The sequence below is a fragment of the Felis catus genome, chromosome C1 (assembly GCF_018350175.1).
Source record: "Felis catus isolate Fca126 chromosome C1, F.catus_Fca126_mat1.0, whole genome shotgun sequence".
NCBI classification, from domain to species: domain Eukaryota; kingdom Metazoa; phylum Chordata; class Mammalia; order Carnivora; family Felidae; genus Felis; species Felis catus.
The window spans coordinates 185,656,885-185,674,665 of record NC_058375.1 but is presented as its reverse complement, the minus strand read 5'-3'; the positions used below and the strand labels follow the sequence as shown (position 1 = coordinate 185,674,665).

At 37.8% G+C, this 17,781-nt stretch overlaps 1 protein-coding gene across 1 annotated transcript in view; it reads left to right on the top strand.

Annotated features, from left to right (window-relative positions):
• Nucleotides 1–17,781, top strand: part of FTCDNL1 (formiminotransferase cyclodeaminase N-terminal like) — a 160,928-nt gene that overhangs the window by 26,362 nt on the left and 116,785 nt on the right. Inside the window, 1 exon segment of the mRNA XM_045034251.1 lies at nucleotides 2,807–2,981. Within this exon segment, the coding sequence (XP_044890186.1) occupies nucleotides 2,807–2,981 (175 nt within the window).

Genomic DNA, 17,781 nt, shown 5'->3' with positions numbered 1-17,781 from the left:
ATTTCTCCCAATACCCCCACACCCCACCTCTGACAACCACCAATGTGTTCTTTGTATCTATGAGCTTGTTTTTTGTTTGTTTGTTTGTTTAGATTCTACATATAAGAGAGATCATATGGTATTTGTTGTTTCTTTGTCAGATGTATTTCACTTAGCATAATTCCCTTGAGGCCCATTCACTTTGTTACAAATGGCAAGATTTCCTTCTTTTTTATGGCTGAATAATTGTGTGTGTGTGTGTGTGTGTGTGTGTGTGTGTGTGTGTATGTGTGTGTGACACAATTTCTTTATCATTCATCCATGGGTGGACACTCAGGTTGTTTCCATCTCTTGGCTTTTATAAATTATGCTGCAATGAACACAGTGGTGCAGATATCTTTTCAAGTGAGTGTTTTCATTTTCTTCAAATAAATACCCAGAAGTGGAATTGCTGGATCATATGGTAGTTCTATTTTTAATTTTTTGAGGAACCTCCATGCTGTTTTCCATAGTGGCTGCACTAAATTATATTCCCATACAGTATGATGTCATCCCAACGCACAAGTGTTCCCTTTTCTCCACATCCTCACTAACACTTGTTTGATAATAGCCATTCTGAAAAGTATGAGGTGATCTCTCACTGTGGTTTTGATTTACATTTCCCTGATGATTGAGGATGTTGAGGCATCTTTTCATGTGCCTGTTAGCCATCTGTAAGCCTTCTTTGGAAAAATGTCTATTCATGTCTTCTGCCTATTTTTTTTTAAATGTTTTATTTATTTTTGACAGAGACAGAGAGAGCACAAGTGGGGAGGGGCAGAGAGAGAAGGAGACAGAATCCAAAGCAGGCTCCAGGCTCTGAGCTGTCAGCACAGAGCCCGACGCGGGGCTCGAACTCACAGACTGCAAGATCATGACCTGAGCTGAAGTCGGACGCTCAGCTGACTGAGCCACCCAGGCGCCCCTCTTCTGCCTATTTTTAAATTATATTGTTTTTTGCTATGCTTGTAAGAATTGTTTATTTATTTTGGATATTAGCCCCTTATCAGATACATGATTTGCAAATATTTTCTCCCATTCAGTAGACTACCATTTCATTTGGTTGATGGTTTCCTTTGCTGTGAAGAGCTTTTTAGTATGATGTCATCCCACTTACTTATTTCGGCTCTTCTTAGCTTTTGCTTTTGGTGTCAGATTAAAAAAAATCATTGCCAAGACTTATGTCAAGGAATTTACCTATATTTTCTTCTAGGACTTCTATGGTTTCAGGTCTTACATTCAAGTCTTTAATCCATTTCAAGTTGATTTTTGTGTATGATGCAAAATTATACTCTAGTTTCATTCTTTTCCATGTGACTGTCCAGTTTTCCCTGCACCATTTGTTAAAGAGACTGTCCTTTCTCCATTATATGTTCTTGGCTCCTTTGTCCTGAATTAATTGACCATACATGTGTGGGTTTATTTCTGGCCTCTGTATTCCGTTCCAGTGATCTATGGGTCTGTTTTTATGCCAATACCATACTTTTTTTTTAAGTTTATTTATTTATTTTGAGAGAGAGCGCGCATGCACACACGCAGGAGGGGCAGAGAGAGAGAGAAAGAGAGAGAGAGAGAGAAAGAGAATCCCAAGCAGGCTCTGGGCTGTCAGTGGAGAGCCTGATGCAGGACTCAAACTCATGAACTGTGAGATCATGACCTGAGCCGAAATCGGGAGTTGGAAGTTTAACCAACTGAGCCACCCAACCACCCCAATACTATACTTTTTTAATTACCATGGCTTTGTAATACAGTTTGAACTCAGGGAGCATGATGAAAAGAATAGAGAAACTTGGTTCTTTTCTAGAGATTTCTTTAGCTATCAGGGTTGTTGTGGCTTCATACAAATTTTAGCATTGTGTATTCTATTTCTGTGAAAAATGTAGTTGGAATTTTGATAGGGATTGCATTGAATCTGTAGACTGCTTTGGGTAGTGTGGACATTTTAACAATATTGATTCTTCCAATCAATATTCGGCATGGACTATCTTTCTGTTATTATGTGTTGTCTTCAATTTCTTTCATTAATATCTAATTTTCAATATACATTTCACATTTCACCTCCTTGGTTAAACTTATTCCTGGGTATTTTATTCTTTTTGATGCAATTATAAACGGGATTATTTTCTTTATTTCTCTTTTTGATAGTTCATTATTAGAGTATAGAAATGCAACAGCTTTTTGTGTATTGATTTTGTATGTTGCAACTTTACTGATTTCGTTTATTCTAACAGGTTTTTGATGGTGTCTTTAAGATTTTCTATATATATGTCACTCACAAATAGTGACAATTTTATTTTTTCCTTTATAATTAGTTTAGCTAGAATTTAAATTTAATAGTACATGTAGCTAGAGGTTACAGTGCAGATCTGATCCTTTTACTCTTAACTTTTGATTTTTCTTAACAATATAAGCAATTTTGCACTGTTATAAAATTGTCCAAAAATTGAAGGCACCAATTTCATTAATTCTTGTGATGAATTTACCATGTGAAACTAGATTTATTATAGGTTGGAGATTTTAGCCTTCGACAAAGACAAACTTTTATCATGAGGCTAACTTCAAGGGAAAATTAATTTGACCCAAGCTTTGATTTTTAAAAATTGTGTAAATTAAGTTTAGTGGTGATGGTTATACAGTGATAGAGGATACTTAATGTACTCTTACAGTTGGTTAAAGTGGTAGATTTTATGTTCCATGTATTTTATCACAATAAAAAAATCATATGCTCTACTTTTTTTATTGGGTTTGATTTCAATTTAATTTTGATAAAATTTCCCACTGCTCATAGGCCTTTCTGAGAATTTGGTTCTGCATGTTCCTGGCTGTGGCATGTTTCTCCTTGGCGAGGCCGACTTCCTCGAGAGAAGGAAGCAACTGGACTGGCTTTGGAGGAGATATTTCAGCGCTCTTGGATCTGACCCGGGAGCTGCACCTGCCGGAAGATGTGATTTAACAGGTTCTCAGTATGTTTTTGTTCTGCTTTTGTTTTTAAATTTGTTAGAATATTGAGGTCCCCTTCCTTTGGTCTCTCCCACATAAGCAGAAGGGTTTATGATTGGGGGCTCCTTCATGAATCAGATGAGGGTCTTCTCTTGGCTTTTACTCTCACCTATGCCTTCATAAGCTGACTAGAGAGGCTGGAAACCTGGTCACATGTTCGATGAGAACTCCCAAGGGTGATATTCAAGATCTTTAATGAGCCCTGCAGCATGGCCGGTGATGAGAATGGTTGCTGCTCCTGACACCGGGGAAGGCACCTGGAGGTCTGCTGCTGTGCCTCCGAGCATGGGGTTGTATCTTTGGGGTGTGATGGGGACACTTGGGGTATAAGGACTTGAACAGAGGCTGCTTTGAGCTGATACGAAAGTCTCTCAGTACTTGAACATCCCGTGTGGCCAAGTTGAGGCTTACAGCTTGAAATCAGTCCTAGAGCCACCCTGAGGAAAAGCTTTTTGAGGCAGTGGACTCCTGGAACAGAGAGAACAAACACTGGGAATAGTAGTCTCTCTTTCCTTGGAGCTCATCAACTCCTGCCTGTCTCTGCTGCTCCACTCCTCTCCTGTGCTTAGGGCTTCCCTTAGGAACAGGCAGTGCCCTGTCCAAATCCAGCTCCCTGTTCCCTGCTCTTTTCCATGCTAGTGCCATTTGTTCGAGTCTTAATTCTTTCCTTCTCAAATGCCTTCTGCAGGGGTCACAGACTAAATCATGTCAGGCAGCATTTTGGTAGTCAGTTAATACCTATCTAGCAGTTATTAAAATGCCAGATGCCCAAGGAGCAAGAGGTAGGCGGGGACATTTCCTTGTGGCACAGCTCAGCCGTGGTTGCCCACAGGCCTTGTGCACAATTCCACTCTTAAACAAATGATGTGTACAGTCAAGTAGAAAGTACAATGAGAAAAGCATAAGCTGTGAGGCTGTGCTCAAATCCTGGCCTGGCTGTGTATTGGCCATTAATCTCATAGAGCCTTAGTTCCCATATCTATAAAATGGACATAATAATTATATCTCCCTCACAAGACTGTGAAGCTGAAATCACAGCTAGTAAGTGGCAGATACAGTACTGAAGCGCCATTTTAACAATTCTTTGTAGAGAGATTTATTAAAACGTGATTTATAAATGTTTTTCAGTATTTAGTTATGGAAAAAAGGAAGAAACTGATTGCTCCCTGCCAATTTGAACCTCACATATTTTCCCACAATTTGTCTCACAAATGTAGAAGTGTAAGGCTTGTAACCAACTTTCAGAAATCTGTTTCCTGGTTTCTAATTTGAGCTCACTAAAGATGGAAGGGATCGTGCCACAGACCCAGCCAGTGCAGCTCCAGGTGACTGGGATTGGTCAGGTGGATAGGAGTTAGAAACAGGTTACTAGTCTTGGGGGACAGAAGAACTGGCTTTAGCATTAGGTTAAGCAAACCCTTGAAAAACTTAATTCTTGTTTTTGCAGTGCAGTGAGAATGAATGGGTCAGTATTTGGGACCCAATAGAAAAAGCATATTTAGGTTAAATGTTCATATCAAGTCTCCTAGGAGCAAACTTGGTTTGTAATTGTTTAACCCAAAGCGAATATTGCTTCCCAGTCTCATGAAAGAATTGCTTGTGGTTGGGATTATCTGTGTCTCAACTCCATCATCAGCTATTTTACATGTTTTTGATTTGAAATAGACAACCCTTTGGGATTTCTAATGTCTTCTTTATTTTACTCTACACGGAGATCTATGACTTACATGAATAATTTCATCAACATCTGCAAATCCTAAGTTAAGACTTTAAGATGCCCAAATTGGCACGAAAATGTTTAAAGATGGTATTTTAAAGGTAATGTTTAGTTCTGGGAAAGATGTAGTTAGAGGCACTCATACTGTTAATGGTAGTATAAAAAAAACCTCCTGGAAGTGAGTCAGAGATATGTATCAACAGCTCTAAAAATGTATATAACTGCCTTACAGGGATTCCAGTTCTAGTGATAAATCCTACAGAAATAATAAAAGGTACATGTACTTATGCACAAGTATGTTTATCAAAGCATTATTTATAATAGCGACTACTGGAAACATTGTGAATATTCAGTGTTTGGGAATGATTAAATAAACTATAGCATCCCCAAATGAAAGATTACTATAGAAGCAATTAGGTGTGAAGTTTTGGAAGAATTTTTAGTGACATGGAAAATACAACACAATGTAGAAAGAGTTTGTAATTAATGGGCTAATGTGACAAATATTTATTAAGTACCTAGTATGTGCCAGGCACTGTGGTCAGTGTGCAAAATACAATTTATATGCCCTCAAAGAATTTATATTCCAGTGGGAAGGGGGTGAAAAGATAATAAATAATGAGCTTAATAAATAATTCTATAGTGAGCTAGCAAATGATAGGTGATGTGGCCAAAAGAAAAAAAAAAACTGAACAGGACAAGGGGCATCATCATGAGTTCTGGGGTGAGAGTGAATTGTGATTTTAAATGAGATAATCCAGGGTAGGCCTCATTGTGAAGGCAGTACTGGAGGAAAGACTTGAAGGGGTGAGACTGTTAGCCACATGGAGATGTGGAGAAGAGTCTCAGGCAAAGGGGACAGCCAGTGGCAGGGCCAAATAAAGTGGTATAAACAGTGTGATTTCAGTATGGTACAATATATGTGCATGTATTTTATTTATCTCATATATTTATAAGAAAAATAATTTTTAAATTCTTAATGGTTCCAACTTTCACATTTTCTCTAAATCAACTTGAAGGGCAATTATTAAGGCTTTGCAGTGGTCAGTTTTATAAAACCTGTGTTGCAGTGTATTCATTCAGTTTGGGTTTGATGGAAGGTTTAAGATAAGAAGGAAAAACTAGCACAACTCTTTTTTCCCCCATGTCTTTATTGCTGATATCTCCTGACAAGATAGAGATCTTAGTTTGTACAAAACACATGAAAATTACAAGAGTTGCCAAGGTGAGGCAGGCAATGTTCATCCAGAGACCCCTCATTTAAGGAGGTTCAAAACAGATGCTAAGAGCAGAAAAATAAAATGTTTCAAGGAGGAACTGTAAATAAGGAATTTGGATAAATAATTAGTTTCTAATATTTCACAAACCAGATTGTAATTCAAGTTTGAGATATGATTAACTGAAATCTTAGGTTACTATATTTGTATGAATTCTCCCTTAAAAAATTTATGTAGGAAGGAGTAAATGCTTTAGTTTTTTAAAGCAGTATCTATTGAAGGAGAACTTATAACACTTCTGTCATTAAGATAGATGTTATTCATCTAGTTTCTCAGTGAATTTAGTTTCCAACAATGACCAATTCCCTTCTTATTTGTTAATATAATGACTTAATATACTCTTCTAACATTTTTTTTAAATTGACATCAGTATTTCTCAGCATATTTTTTCATTCCTCCCATCAAAACAGAAAAGTCTCAACACATTGTTGGCTGTGTTTATTCCTTTTCTTAAAAAAATTAAGTAGAAATGGTTGGTGCTATGAGCTGAACACTTACAGCTTACTAAACTACTCGAGAGGAAGCAGAACCTATACGGGAACAGGTTTCTGTTTTGAAGTTCCCTCAGAATATTATAAACAGAAGAGAAAAAAAAAAGTGAGTTCAGAAATGATTAACAAACCACCCTTAGTCAATGCCAAGCATGCAAAATCTTTTAAGCCAGGTTCTTTTTAAAAGTTTGTAGTTGGCTAACTCATAGGGAACATAAATAAGGGCAAAGCAGTAGTAGTTGATACTTTTAGGTCTATAGATAAATACTTTATACATATATATTCAAAAACCCTAAACATTTATGAGATAACTTAAACACTCCTGGCTGATATGTTGTATGAATGGCCTGCATATATGCATTATTGTTTAAAAATTCTAGGACAGTTCTCTGAGGTGTGGTTTCGTGGGAATCGTGGATGGAGGAATTGGTATGTCCTGGAATTGAAATGGGTTACTGAGCGCTGCCCCTGCTTCCCTTTCTCTCCGTAAATAAGAAGTGCAGCATCGAGCACTTTTCTTGATGTTGAGCAACCAAATTTACTCCACACCAAAAAATTTTGTCTAGCCTTTGAGAAACAATTTCTAAGTGGAGAGTGAGTCTTGATTTAAGGAACCTGTTTTCACAATTTTCTGTGCTTGCAAATCTAGTTGGGATGAGGGAAAATGAACGTCTCAATGTGTAATTAAGTATGTGACCTAAAACTGAAATGTGAAGGACTTAGGTGTTGTTGCCATATGAGCTGGTGACGGGTGTTCTTCTGCTATGGAAGACCTGGGAGCAGGCAAGTCACCAGAGGTTCCCTCACCTGGGCTGACTTCATTCCATGATGATGCTAATGTGTACCTACCTCTGTAATTTCTTTCTGAATTGTTGTTACTCTGAGAGATTCAAAGTTGAGAAATTGAGGCTCACAATTCCTCACAGAGTGGGAAAGCATCATAGCCATTTCCCCAAAAGACAGCTGAGCAGAAGCAGCATCCTTAGGAGGCGGAACTTGAATTCAGACTCCTGGGGTGCCACTCCCCACCCTGTGCCACACAGTTCTCACTTAGCTTTATTTTCTGTGGATCCAACCACATGCATAAGAGTCCTGCGTTCTTCCTGCCATGGGAGCATCAGACTTAGCAATTATGTTTGCGTTTTACAGCTTTAGTCATCAAATGTCCCGTTCCGGCGGCGGTTTCCCTTTAGTGCACGTTCTTAAAAACGTAAAGGACCAATAGGTAACGATGACTAATTGCTTTTGGTGTAATAGCTGTTTGTGTTTTTGAACCTGCGTTCCAAGTCTGTCTGTTCCTGTGTTTGTTACTCTGAAACAAAGACCACATTTAGGCTAGGATTTATCTTCTTTTAACCTTCTTTGTGTTTTCATACCCAGCAACCTGTATGGTTCCTGGCACTCAGCAGGGTTTCAGTAAAAACATTTAATGAGGGAGTCTCACCTCCGTCCACAAGAGTCTCTGTATTTATTCAAACTGCAATGCAACTATTGAAGTTCTCTCTTCAAATACAAAAATGCAAAATATCCAGAAACACCATCTCAACTCCTTCCTCACTCATGTTTTGATATTACCCACCGAAGAGTAGCTTAATATAATAAGTAGAACTTCTAAACACATCCCTAAGCAACTTCTGACCCCTTAAAATGAAAATCTTTCTGTAGAGGAAAATCTGTAGAATTGTTTCACCTTTAATTGATTGAAGATAATGGTGCTCGGAACTATTTTTGAAAATAATCTTGATCTAAAGGGGGAAAAAAATACATGTGTTTCTTTTGAGTGCTGCTTCTTCATTTTTCTAATGGGCTCTTCACTATTGTTTTGTCTGAATGCAGTTTTTTATTTGTGTTATTCCAGACGTGGTCCTACCGCAAGCATCTTTAAACCAGACATTAATAGCATAGTTCACAGTCATTACTGCCAGTGCTCAAACACAAATATTGCATTTGTGTTTGCAAAGCTACACATCAGATGTTAATTAAGTGCATTTGGGTTTTTTTCTGCTTAAACAATCTGGCATAAAGAGTTTACATCTATATCAGTTCACCATAAGGTCTCTACAATATCTGAATCACCAGCCATACAGTATATGATAAATACTGTGTTTCCACACAAGAAAATAACAGAATTGTCAGGAAAACATCAGGCCTGTTATATATCCCTGTGAAATAATAGCAACTGAATCTCAGTTTCTTTTTCTTTTTGATAAAAAAAAGTATTTAACTAGGAGTAAACACCAATATTTAGAATGATAAATTTTTCATTAAAGAACACATGGAAAGCGAAACCATACCAAAGATTTTTTTCCTTGTTTTTAGCTTGCTTCAGGGCGTTTTGACAGTTGCGTTGGAATAAAATTGGAATTTCAGCTTTGCAGTGAGGAGATTCATGCTGCCGCCAGAGCAGCCGAGTGCCAATCTGCGGGAGGCGGGAGCCTAGCGAAACCGCAAACTGAGAAACAAACTTTCACATCAGGTTTCTAATTTTAGAGCAAAAAATGGAATTACTTTAATTGTGACATTTAACTAGAAATACGATTTGCTGGGATTAATTATCTCCCTTATTTAAAAATTCTCACTAAGTTTAAATTAGCATAAAAAATCAAATTCAGCATTCGAATAAGGTCAATGGGACTGCTGGATTTAAATGCAGAATTAGATTCTTTAGAATTGGATCACCATATTGGTGTTGGACTTGGGGAGGATTAAATTGAGGAAATTGGAAAATCATGCATTTGGGCAGAAAGCAGGTTTGTTTCCCCCCCCCCCCTCTCTCTCTCTCTCTTTTTTTTTTTTCAAGGTAGAAATGGGTCGTGGCCTCATAACCCCATAGGGAGGAAACTACTACCTGATTAGGTCAGAAAGTTCTCAGATTCATTGAATGTCTCTGTGTGTTCACTGCTTGAATAAGGTAAAGCACTAAAACAAAATAACTTATTGTGTAAGTAAAGTTTAACAGAATTTAAAATACATATAACAAGGGCATATGCAGAAAATGATCATTCTGTGTTCATTGGTTACCTCTTATTTTAGGTAAAAGAATATAAAAGTTACTTCTGATGTTTAATTTTATTTTTTCTCAGAAACAATTAACTTTAAAGTAGGCTTTTGAGGGAATTTTTATTTTAATTAAGTAAATCATTGTTGGTACAAGTGTATTCTTTATGGAACTCTTGCACTATAAGCTTAATATCTGAACTTTTTAAAATCTTTAACAATTTATCTTAGGAAATGAATTCATTTACTAGCAAAAATGATCAGTTTTGCAAAGTCTACTAAAAAGGGGAGAGTTATGAGGCTCATGGTGGTAAAAGGCCCTTTAGAATTTGCTGGGTAGGAGAGTTAGGAAAAGTCCTGTGACTATAGGGATGGAATGGCCCATGCCACCGTAGTGTGGGGAAGAAGAGCCTGGGGTCTATATGAAGAAATTTCTGTTGAAGGTGACTTGTTCCCCATTCGGATAAACTACATGTGAATATCTGAATGTTTGTTGGCATATCGAAGTTCTGGAATAGCAAAGCACAATGGGTCCAATATGTATTTCGAATAATTGAACTTACTGTATAACCTAGCACATGGATATTCCTCAGCAAAATCTGAGTGTGATCCAACTATTTGTTGCAAAGATGGTAGAGATGAGGCCCCTTCTCCAGTCAGAGTAAGGTATGTATATTGGCTTTGAGGAAATAGGACTATTTGTAACATTACCTGTTGGGGGGGTAGAGGAGAGAGAAACCATGCTTGGATATTTTGTTAATGAATGACATTAGCATTGACAAAAAAATTTCCAATCGTACTCTGTGAAATGTTAAAACCGATATAATTCTTAAAGATATTTAGAGTAAGTGATTGGTATATGAAATTATGAGAGAGAGATGTATTGACTGTTAGGAAATTTAATTTTTATGAAATCAGCATTATGGAGAAATGTAATCTGATTCATTCCTGCAGAATTCCCAGTAGGAGGAGGCCCAGCTTCGGGAGTTGAAATGTTTCATTATGTACATGTGTGGGAAAAAGATGAAATGTGGTTTCCGTGTGCTGATTTTCCGTAAAACGTCTATTAGTATGAAAGTACACAGACTAGGCAGCAAAACCCCCAAACCACGGCTGTCTGGGAGAAAGTGAACTCAGCAGGATATCTCTGATGGATACTGACATCATGAGTAATAAGTTTGAAAGTAGCAAGAAAAAGCAATGACAGTAAAATAATGTTGAAGTAGTAACTAAGGAATTGTCATATGCTGAAGATGAGGTCAGCCTTTTACCCCCCATCAATCTCTAGTCAACTTTGCTTTTAGAAATGTAAGGTTCCCCCCAAATGAAGAAATTGCAAACCTAAGCTTTTTATACCAATGCTAATTTAACCAAGTTGTCCGTCTTATAACATAAACTATAATTAGAGCAGGGCTATTTATGTAACATGAGCTACACAATCCCTGAAGCAGGGAAAAGTGGGACATTTGCCCCTGGGCTCTAGAGTAACAGGGCACTAGAGTGGCAATGTCAGTCCCAGTCACTTGGGAAGCTGGAAATGGAAGAAAGAGGTGCCATCAACAGGTTATACCAAAAAAGGTATACATAATGCTCCAAAGCCTGTCAAATCCACATTGTCATGAGACACACAAGTATCTTTGCCCTTCCCAATTCCAAGGCTGTTTGTCACTTTTTAGTGACCTTATTCCCTTATCAAGACTGTTGAGATTAATTTGAATCAGATGTTAGCCTAACTCAATGATGCCAGGTGTGTATTTGAGGAGGAAGGGATGGGCACACAGTATGATTTACTCCTGTCTTCCTGACCCTGAGGCTTGGAATTGAATTGCAACCCCTGTTGAAATGGCCTTGGAAGTGACCTCCAAGACCTTTTACTGCTGTTGATATTTAGTTATCAAGTGTGCTTTCCTTTTTCTGTTGAAATGTTGGAAGGTCTGGGTTCTTCTTAACTATTCTAGAAAAAGTGTCCTTCAAATACTTTTAGAGTAGATAAAAATATTTGCTTGTAGCTCAGATAGCTCTGTTATATACAAATAAGCATATAAATAAATAAATAAATAAATAAATAAATAATAAATAACTTTTAGAAAATTCTGGAGTTGATAATGAGGAATATTTGTACTATTTTTAAATAAAATAAAGGAAATTCCTTGGACTGAAATTGGCTAAAGGATAGAACCTTCAAAAATGAGGCTTTTGCTTTGCTTGATTAGCATGCTCCTCTAATAACTTAGGCATCGGAGCCAGCCCATATGTGATGAGCTGCAGTGTACTATAGACTCTCAAGACTTGGCCTTGGGAAAAGAGACCACTAGTGCCACTGGGGGCTCAAATGCCAGGGATTGAATGGCATCCAAACAATGACTTTTCCTCATGAAGGGAAAATTGAGATAGCTTGCAATGTAGAGCGTTTTGAAGACCAAGAAGCTACAGAAACCTCGGAAACCTTTCAATACACGGCTTACAGTGTCATTGGGATCAATCTTCTTATGTATCTCCTAATTACATAGAAGCTCAAGTTAAAAAGTTGGCGAGTGATCCGGGAATTGGTACTATGGGGAGTGTGTTAATTGGATTTACACCCCAAGTGTGTAAGAACTGTGCTGAATATGCCATAAAAGAAAGTATTGAGGAAGTTCAGAAGGTACTGGGAGGTATTTTCATGTGATCCAATCTAAGGCTTCCCTAAAAAGTTAAGGAAAATAACAATCACTACAAAGTTTTCTTTTGGCCAATGAGGATAAAAGGAAGAGACAAAGAGCTTGGTTGTAGCTGTGTATTGGAAAATTGGAAGCATTTTCTGTTCAACAAAAACAGGTGTTTATAGATTGTCAATAATCACCCGATGGTATTTCTAGTTGTCGTCTTGTTTCATGAGAACCTAACTCTGTATCAAGTTTATGCCCTTGTGTACTTTAGAAGCCATCCTGAGTCAGCTGGATAAAATGGCTGTGGATGCTGAACTACCTTTAATTATTGTGAACAAACTAAAAATGGATTCAATTTAATTGAATTAATTCAGTTAATTTCCTGAACTCTTTATTCCTGAGTGTTGTATTCAACTCTCAGTTTTCAAGCAATCATTTTTTTCTTAAATGTACACTTTGAAAGATCAAGTACTGGGACACCTGGGTGACTCAGTCAGTTATGCATTGACTCTTGATTTTGGCTCGGTCATGATCTGACAGTCCTGAGATCAAGCCCTGTCAGATCAGGCAATGCACTGGGCATTGAGTCTACTTGATTCTCTCTCTCCCTCTGCCCCTCCCATTTGCACATGCATATCCCTCTGTCAAAACAAACAAAAACAAAATAAAACAAAACAAAAACCAAAAGATTACACTAAATGACTAAAGCATTAGGGGGAGAATTAGAAAATACAATTCCTTTTTCAAAGCATGATTGTCCTTTTTTGCCTTCCCATTTTTATAATGACCTGTTGTTCAATCTAGAGGTAACTCCAACAGCCAGATTTGTCTAGTTTTTTAATGTTTATATAGGGAGATGGAATGGTGGTATTGGGCATGACTTCAAGGAATTGTGTTTATCTTTTTTGGAATTTAAATGGAAAGTCTAAAAGTTTAGGGAATGTATTGCTTTTGAGTGAAGAGAAGGGTATTAGTGGAAGAATTTCATTTGAAAAAAATAAAAATATGTAGCCTCTTTGTGAACTAAAAGAAGCCACTTGTTGATTCTGGCAATTTTATGTAAATCTTTAGTATTTATATTGCTTTAGTACAAGGTGATTTCTCTCCATAAGGCACAAGGAAACAAATTTTTCCATAGATTTTTTTAGCAAGAAAGATTGTTGTATTGTTGTCTAGGAAGAACATGTAATATGAATTTATTTAATGAATAAAAAAATAAAAGAGGTTGAACTTAATCTCTTTATAAGATTTAGTCACCTATCCTTATGTTTTTTACTTGCATTTGACTCTTGAATATGATCACATTAATTTTACTCCAGAATTGTGATTCTGTGAGTGTTTTCTCTTCACTGTCAATATAAATACCACAAAGACAGAGAAATGCTGGAGTAGGTATGGTTTTAAGTCATAAAGAAGTTTAGTTGCTATAGTGAAGAGAGTAAATGCTGTCCATTTAGACCCAGTGGGCCAATTCCTCCATCTGTGAGATGAGAGCTGAGAAGCAGAAACAGTTCATTCTTCTGTTACTTTGGCAAAGGCCATGTGGCCTAGTAGGGGGAGAGCACTGATCAATGGATTAGAGGACTTGGGTTCTGCTCTTTGTTCTCACCTTCCATGTAGCCACAGTTCCATTACCTATTGAGTAGGGAAAATAGTTCTCGCCTTGATGGAGGGCTGTATTCTGAGGGAATAAAACAGAAGTACTTGGTAGACCTGTAATGTACAAATGAAATGTATTATTCATACTCTTTCCAGATCTCTTGTAGAAGTTTGGTTTAGTTGTCGCATCAGTATTAAACAGATGAGAGAGGGTAAAAACACATGATGCCACTGAGTCATTTGGAGTTGTAGGAGTTGAGAGATTTGCCAGTTATGTGGATTAGCTTCTTCAGATTCCTATCACTGCATTCCAGACCACTGGCTTCGAGCAAGGCCTATTGAAAACCAAACGTCTATTTAATGGGTACAGAGTTCCAGTTTTGGAAGTTGAAAAAATTCTGGAGATGGATGGTGGGGATGGTTGCACAGCAATGTGAATCTTAAGTGCCACTGAACTATATACTTAGAAATCGTTAAAATGGTAAATTTTATGCTGTGTATATTTTACCGCAATTAATTACTAAAAAGTGTATATTAATTTCAGAAAAGTTAAAAAAAACAAGCATGTGAATAAGATAATTTCACTAAGCCTACACTTTCTAAATAAAATGTTGGCAATTTTCTAATATCTGTTACAGTATACAAATGTGAGACCTGTTTTTCCCTTTTAATCTATTATTATGGACCCTGCAACTACATATGAAGTTTAGTTAATGGTGTAAAATAGAGCTAATTAAATTTGGCCTTTGATTCAGCTATTAAAAAAAGGGTAACTTACTATTTTCCTTAAATAATTTTCAAAACCAACACCATCATACTTCTTACCTCCTGTTCATATTCTAATTCCCCTTTTCCTTCTATTTTCTCTCTTCTCCCCCCTTCTACCTTGCTTCATCATGGTTCTTTAGAAAATTTGAAACAGCTGTACGTTCCCGAAGGTTGATCCTATGGTTGGATACAGTATGTATCACCAGCTTTTCCTATGCAGGAACTGGTGGAAGTAGCTGGGATGGATCTATAACAACTAAGGATTATCAAATTGGATTGAGAAAATCTGACAAAATGAGCTAGGAAGTACCCTGACTCATACTAACCTTTTCTCTTATTGGCCTCCTAAAAACAAACTGACGGTTCATGCAAATGTTTCCGCAGTATTTTTCTTTTCATCGGACCACAAAGTGGACATTGTATGGAGTGTGGCTTCATAGCTCCTCTGACCTCTGGCTCCTGCCAGATGGCTTTGCCCATGACCTGTGCCTGTTGCAAATGGAACAAAATCCATGTGGACGAATAGATTTTACAGTCTATCATCTCTTTAGTGTTTTTGCTCTTTCCCACTTTAAACTTCAACGTTCAGTTTCTTAAGAGAGACAAGGAAAGCAAAAAGCTAGGTTCCGAGGGTGATAAGGACTTTTGCTGTTGTTATTGCGCAGTGGGTTGTCATTTGTTTCCAACCTGAATTTGGGCTCCATTCAACAGTAAATAAAAACTACTTTCAGCATAAATGGCAGAGGGTGGGCAAAATAAAATATAACTGCAAAATAAAACAAAATGGGGGAGGGTGATATTTTCATTCCTCAACATAATGAAAAGCCTTGCTCTATAATTGGTTTGTACTGTCTTGGAAGTGGCGTCCACGGCCCACAAAGGACCACTCTATGAGAGATCTGCAAGGAATTTATCATTCCCTCTGGCTGAGCCAAAGCAGGCTTGATATACAATTTTGTTTAGTATAAATATTCTCATGTTACTGTTTACTCTGTGGGGATATGAGGATCTCACTGACAGGGTACGTGCTCCACTGCCTTGCTTTTAAAAGGCATTTATTTGACTCTGTTTGTACTTGCCCAGAAACTTCAGAGAACAGCCCAGGAACTTGTTTGATAAGCATCCAGACCATGCTCCCGGAATATGTCGTGCTCGAGGGGTTAGAAAAGCTTATTGTTTTAAGCAGGCCTGCGTATGGCTTGGTAGAAGCCCATTTTTCATAAGTAGCAACAATTAGGGCAGAATTAGAATACTTCTCTAGGGTATAAGAAGCAGCCCTGGTGAGCGTGGTTCTGTTGGACTCACTCTGACATTGGGTAACTCGGCCACTTCTTTTGTCCCTGTTTGCAGCATTTTGAGGCAAATTAGTTTGTTGTAAATTAAGGTGTGAGTCAGAGACCTCAGCACGGAATAAATTTCTCTCTAAAGGTGTAGTGTGTGCATCGTCCAGCTATTGTCTCTCAGCCACACGCCCCTCCTTCCGTGCACTGCTTTATACCACTGGGATTCTGCAAACCGAATTTCTTCTTGGCCAGCTGGTTTCCTGTTAGGCTCTGCCAGTATGGGGTGCTGGATGGGGAGGCTGTGGAGCTGGAGGAGGAGAGGGACTTTCTCTTCCCTAGTTGCTTCCCACCGCGGCAGTGGCTCTCGAACTGACAGGGGCTCCCCGTTCCAGGACACTTTTTTTCTGACACTTTCAGAACTGGCCTCTTCCTGTTCCATAGAAGCCCCTGCAAGGGCTCTCCTCTAGCTTCTAGGCTCTGAGAACCCCAGGCTCCCCTGTTCCTTCAGCCTTACGGCCTGCTGCTTCCTGTCGTTGTATCGCGGGGTTACCATTTTCTGTCTTTTCCTTTTTGTTTTCCAACAATTTTGGTTGACCAATTTTTTATGTTATCTCTTTTGAAATACTTAATGCAGTTACTGTTTTCCTGACTGGATCCTATCAGAAATAAATCTATCAGCAGACTGAATTGAAGGAATGGAGAATAAGGCAGGAAATATTCAGTGTAAATATAGTTTTATTGAAAACAACCCATTGATGGTTACTTGCCCTTTTTTTGACATTAGCATTTTATTCTCATAATTTCAATGTTTTCTTTATTGTTGAATCCTATGTTCCCTTTGACAGTCTTGTTATTCCTTCAGCTAACAGGGAGACTGAATATTGACCTGCATCAAGGGTGCGAAATATCATGGTAGACTATTATTGGGTGGAGTTTTCCAATGAATGTCTTTCATGTGGTAGCTTATTCCTCAATTAAAAATGTAGACTAATATAATTTTTAAAATTAAATTCTTTTCAATTATGATATTTATGTGTCTTTCCTTTTGTAACCATCTTCCCTTGCTAGGTAAATGATGTTTTTTAGCTGATGGTAGGCTCTCAGCCAAATAACTTTCCCAAACCTTCTGGGTAGCATCCTACTAGCTTTTCTTAGTAGAAAGGAAGTCACTGCAGCCAGTCACTGTTTCCTAACTTCTTAGGTACTTACATCTTCATGAAGACCAACTTCTTTGGAAAAAGTAATCATTGTTATTGATGTAGTCTAGTAAGGACCTACTACTGTAAAACTATATTGTGTCCAGTAAGCATAATGAATTTGTGGTAATTGTCCCAAAATTATGTTTAATAGCTCATCTTCCTTTATGATGTCCACACCAATATTTCACAAGGATTAAAGGAAGATAAAATAGCAACATGCAGGAAAAGAAGTCTTTAGTGAGCCCTGAGCTCTGTTAGCGTCATTAATTGTGGCTACCTTCTACTGAATTCCTAGGAGGTGTCAGGTACTATTATATGATTTCACAACAACTCTCTGGAGTAAATGACTGTAAAATAGTAAAATTCTCCAAGTTCCTTTTAGCTCCCTGGGTCAACCAGGATCCTTTTCCTACCATATCCCATATCCTGTAGATTTATACCACTGCTCTAACCCTAAACAGTTCCCATGGACTCCAGGCTTCTCCTCCTGGTCCTGGTCAGCTTTTGTCTTTAGTTTTTTTGTCATCCAGTTAGATTCGTACATCCAGAAGGTTGATCCTCCCCTTTTGTGGTACTTCTATGGGATAGTCCACCACAGAATCCTGAAATTTCCTCCAGACCTTAGACCTCTTTCCAATATTTCTCTACTCTTTTCTCATTTAAAATTTCATCCAGCTCTGTCTTTTACACAATTAGAATATACTGAATTCTTTCTCATTTGTTCCTTCCTGCATCTGGAAGATCCATCAGCGTCCAGTCTCATAGCTTCCTCCCCTGGACTGTC